This window comes from Ammodytes marinus (genome assembly GCF_949987685.1).
Source record: "Ammodytes marinus genome assembly, chromosome: 17".
NCBI lineage: Eukaryota > Metazoa > Chordata > Actinopteri > Uranoscopiformes > Ammodytidae > Ammodytes > Ammodytes marinus.
The window spans coordinates 18,114,660-18,119,806 of record NC_137221.1 but is presented as its reverse complement, the minus strand read 5'-3'; the positions used below and the strand labels follow the sequence as shown (position 1 = coordinate 18,119,806).

Sequence of the window (5,147 nt, the reverse complement as noted above, 5' to 3'; positions counted from 1 at the left end):
CAGCAGTGAGCGACACACCCCCCCAGACCTCCGCCGTCAACACTCATCACATCTTCGCAAACTGCTGGATGTGCGCGTGCGTTCAAAAAAATAAATATATAGCAGCTGTGTGTCCCTCCGCCGACATCCTTTTCACGCTGTGCCACGATACCTATGCGTCGTAATCCATGATACTGATGATTTTATACTTTTTAATTTTTTTTTAGACCAGGCTCAATTGCCTACATCCACCCCACCCATTCACAGCCTTAGCTACAAGCTAATTAAGTCAGCTGTCATTAGAGCCAGAGGAGCGTCCGTTTTTTGCTTTCCAGCATGAATAGACTATATTTCTATTCTTTTATGAATGTAATATTGCATATTTGATTATTTCAGTTTATATATTCTGTTTAACCTTAGTGTCCAGGTCAAATCGATTTATTTTAAAAGGTGCTAAGAGGAACTTTTAAATATTTCTGAAACAGACTTATTTTTCTTCCGATTATCATAAATTACATAGCCTACAGCAAACGGGACCACAAGTGCAAAGAATGCTATTTTTTAATATAGGGCCTCGTTTTTCTTAATGCCTTTGTCATGGGTATGCTCACCCAGGAACAACAGCTGGCATAGTAAAAACACTACCGCTTTTGTCCAAAGGGGGTGCAAGAATTAACACAAACTGAAAGTTCCTGGTAGTACCTTTATTTTTACTTACCGGTAATTGTTTTCTTTTAAAAGACTCCTGTGGACAGATGTTGAAAACTAGCATGTGTGCTAAAAAACTCAAACAATGCATCTGGTTCATCCAATGTAATTGTGATGTCCATGTCAAATACAATCTAAGTAACCAACTAATGTATAACTGCAGACTTGGTCATTAAAAACATTTTAATTTTTCTAGTTTAGGCCTGCACTCAAAATTAGGCAAATATTTTCAGGTGTGTACTCTTGCTACACCCCCTTAAATACCCAAATACACAGTAGAAACATCAACTGCCTTTCCAGAATTCAATTGAAATCAAGGTTATGGATTCTTGCTCAAGGATGCAGAGTCACTTTGTCGTAATTCATCGCTCAGGGATACATGCCAAAATGTCTTCCTCAAGGGTAAACGCTGAATGGATTGAACGAGTTCCCTTTCTCTCTTATTTTATTGCAAATTTAATTACTGGAACTGGTAGGCTACATACAGAGAAAGGTGCAGCCGGTTTCAATTGGTAGAATTTGGTGTCCACATTGAGTGAGCTGCAGTGTTTCTTTTCTTTCACAACACAAGGTCAGTGTAACGTTCAGACACACAACCAACTGTGCTGTGTGATTTATGTGATTGAGGTTTCAACAGTAATTCTCCTATAATAAAACAACAAAAGTATCATACTGGGTTAATAATTTAGGGGAACCTTATCTGAAAAGACAGGATGTTGCTCCATTGTGTTATCAGCTAAACATTAACATAATGTAATGACTACAATAGCTGTGCACCGCTTTCTTATTGCTCAGAAAACTGAAGCAGAATATATGTGCAATGCAATGCTGAGTATAATACAATGGGTGTCTGCGTCTTGCCCCTCCACGCATACATACTGTAGTTCAGTTTGGTCATTTTCATTCAAAATAAATGATCATCTAGTTTTCTAAGGCCCTCTTTTTGGAGGACATTGATACAGTACGCCTGAAAGGACTGGATAGAGGAGGACACAATGTCTGTTTCTTTGCAGGTGTAACCAAAAAGTGTCAGAGTGTTCTTTTTAGGAACAGAACATCCCTCGGTGACTACTAGTAAGATGCTGGAGACACTCAAGTATGGCTGAGCATATATTACCACTTGGAGCCTCCATCAGCTGCCTTTATGGTTTAATGTTGCAGTATTTGCATGCCCTATTGTCTACAGTGGGTTTTAATGGGGTATAGCTGAAATTAAGATGTCAGATGAATTATTATGTTTGAAACCAGCAAGTGCTGACGACAGAGAACTTAGAGCAGTGCTTATAAAATCAGAGCATCAGCCAGGATCAACCACTCACCACCAACCATCTGACCGAGTGTGTGAAACTATACCTCTAGGATTTGATTGCAAACACCTTCCTTGCACAAATGCTTGGTTGAATGCGGCCTCATGAAAATGTTCGGCTGTGATTTGTAGTGCCCCCGTGTAATAATGTATGGGCTGTAAACAGAAAACAGCATTAATCCTGCACTGAATCTCTGCATTCAATAATGGAGTCATGAATCTGCTTGTCGGGATAGGAAAATCGCTGTCTCACTCCCCGGCCCAGACCTCGATCAGTGATGGCCTGAGTACAGATGGGTTCTCTGTTTCCCCACTCTCTAGTTGAGCACATTTCCCATAAACCATACTTGCACTTGAAGGCATACTGTTAAGCTGCATGAATATACACAAATGCATTTATTATTGTTACTTATGTATGAACTGTACAGAGACTGTGTGTCTCCGTGAAGATGTGATGAGGACAGGCATTTTGTCACAGTGGGTACCATTTGAGGCTCTTTTGAATACTGGTTTACCTTTGCTGCCATCTAGTGTTTGCCTTCAGAACACACTGCTATCATTCAAACAGTTGTTCCTTCTTACATTATGTTTACTTTATTATAAAGTAATGATTTAATGATTCCTTGTAATAACCCACAACCCTATTGTGAAAAATAAAATCATACAGGAAATTGAATTGAAGGGTAAAGTGCATCATAGTGCAAATACATACCAGCAGCAGCTTTTCATCATGCGATGCCACCAGATGCTCATCATCCAATTGACTAGAACACAAAATACAATATATGTTTTTTTGTCCTGAACCTGCAGAAAACCTGTTTTGCTGTAATATAACATAATCTGGACTCTACAGACAATAAATGTAAATCAATTTTTTTAAAACAGATACATGTCATATGCAACAACAACAAAAAAGCCAACTGCAAGATTTCATTGTTATCTACTATGAAAAAATAAATATTGATTGTGGTCATGTTTTCCAATATGTGGCAAATGTATGTCTACATGTGTCAGTTACACCTACTGTACGTTACAGTACTTATTTACTTCCATACAAACACATAGACTTTCTTTGGCATGTACAGTTTTTTTTAATAGTTCAAAATGTTGAATGAGTTGATGTTCTTTAGTCATCCAGCTGGCAAAGGCATGCCACCCCGCGGTTAATCCAGTGTTTCTGTGGCTTGTCGGAGGGCAGCTCAATGTTCATGACGTAGTTGGTGGAGTGGCCGGTGGTGGACAGGGTGCCTCTGCGGGCGCTGGTTTTGTAGACAGGAGAGACATAGATGTTTTCATGTTTAAATGTGGACATTTCCCCTGGTCTGAGCTTGATGATGGGCAAAGAGTCAAAGAGGATCTTGGGGAGGGACTCTCCAATGACCATGTTCTCTCTGTCCCAGCACGCCCCCTCCATGAATAGACCCTTGACGTAAGCCCCGTCTTCTGGCTTCTCCTCCATATGGGTCTCTTCTTTGGTTACCTGAAAAAACAACTCAGAACATAAATAGCAACCCAGTTTACCCCATTCATTACTATTAAATCAATATGATTGAATAGGACCAAAAAACACTGACAAAAAGGTCATAAAAAAATAATGACATGCCTCAAATTCAAAGCCAATGAAGTCTATGGGGATGGTGTACTTCCTGGCAAAATTCTGAGCCACTCCAGTAAGAAAAGACTGGGTGAAGTAGAAGCCAGAGAGCCAGAAGACTACGGGTGGGCCTTTATCCATCCAATCCTGCCAAGAAAAAGACATCCAAGTTTATGCATAGGTATAAATAAAAAATGTAATGTGAACACTTTTCAAACAGTACATACACAGGTCATGCTTTTGGACCTTAATGAATGTGTGCTTCACTCATCAAGCCAATTCCATTAATGGAATATCGTTACCTTCGCTCAAGGTATAGTGACCCATTATAACCATAATTCTTACTTGAAGGAACTGCAGCCTGGCTAGCAAATCCGTCACATAGCTCCCCATTGGTTTGAGAGAGGGGTAGGACTTTGATGCCCACATAGTGGGCACCTTGCCCACCGTCATACTGTTAAAGACGTTCTCAAGTTCGGCAGACATAACGATCTGGCCCTTCAGAGCTTTGCGGATGTTTATCAAGCTGGCGCGCACCACAGTGGTGAGCCTGTCAAGAGTGGAGACAAATGTGATCAGGTATTTAGTGAGGTATGAGTCATTCATATATGGCTTTTACAACATGAATACTTAATTGTCTAGCAGCATAAGTTGTTATTACCTGTTGAAACGGATGACTTCCTGCCTCAAAACAGTATTCATAGACTCCCCATACGTGACTGGGTATTTTTCTATCACCAAGTGTAAGTCAAAGTCTCCTGGCAGCCTGGACAAGATGTCATCCGAGAGCTCATCCACTACTTCCTACAACACAAACAGGCGTCATCACAAAGCCGAAGTGTAAGACAACACGTTTGCATATTGGGTTGCCTCAGGGAATTTAACAATGAGCTTCAGACAACAGGCAGTGCAAACCTGAGGAGACTTAGCCCCGCCTCCAGTCTGCCGGGGCAGAGTCAGCAGAACTCCATCCAGCAGCATATTGGTCTCTTGGTTATCCTTTGTGATGTCAGCGTTGCTGTCAAGACCAAACACACAGGGATCGGCACAAATCGGAAGCCCGCGAATGTAGTCAATGTAATCCTGGAATAGAGAGAATCCTTTTTTTATAATGTATTTCTTCATCAGATGGAATAATTAAATGTTACTCAACTTATAAAAGTATTCCAGTATTACTCCACCTTGTTCTCCTGTGGCTATATTACCCATAGCTCATCCCCTGACCCATTTCCCTATGCTAATTTCTGCCCCTATTCGCCTCCATATTCCTATTAGAGTTACTGATAGGCATAATGCTGTACTGCTTGACCCTATGTCCATAGAATCAACATCTTGTGTCAACTACTCTTCTCTTCGATGCAGAAAAGGATTGAAGCTGATTCATTGGAATATTAGGAGTATACTCCAATCTGAGAAATTGGATCACTTGAAAATATTAGCCCTGCAAACTGATCCCGATATTTTGATCATTACTGAGTCATGGTTAAAAAAACATCAAAATGACAGTGATGTGGCCTTGCCTAACTTCAACATTTTTAGATCGGACAGGCCTCAAAGAGG

At 40.5% G+C, this 5,147-nt stretch overlaps 1 protein-coding gene across 1 annotated transcript in view; it reads right to left on the bottom strand.

Moving 5' to 3' along the window:
• Positions 1-3,119: 3,119 nt before the first annotated feature.
• Positions 3,120-5,147, bottom strand: part of dnah3 (dynein axonemal heavy chain 3) — a gene marked incomplete at both ends in the record, with an annotated part of 31,454 nt that continues 29,426 nt past the window's right edge. The window contains 5 exons of the mRNA XM_080045871.1: positions 3,120-3,473; positions 3,597-3,734; positions 3,933-4,137; positions 4,249-4,391; positions 4,503-4,670. Of these exons, the coding sequence (XP_079901997.1) occupies positions 3,120-3,473; positions 3,597-3,734; positions 3,933-4,137; positions 4,249-4,391; positions 4,503-4,670 (1,008 nt within the window). The remainder of the gene's footprint in view (positions 3,474-3,596; positions 3,735-3,932; positions 4,138-4,248; positions 4,392-4,502; positions 4,671-5,147) is intronic.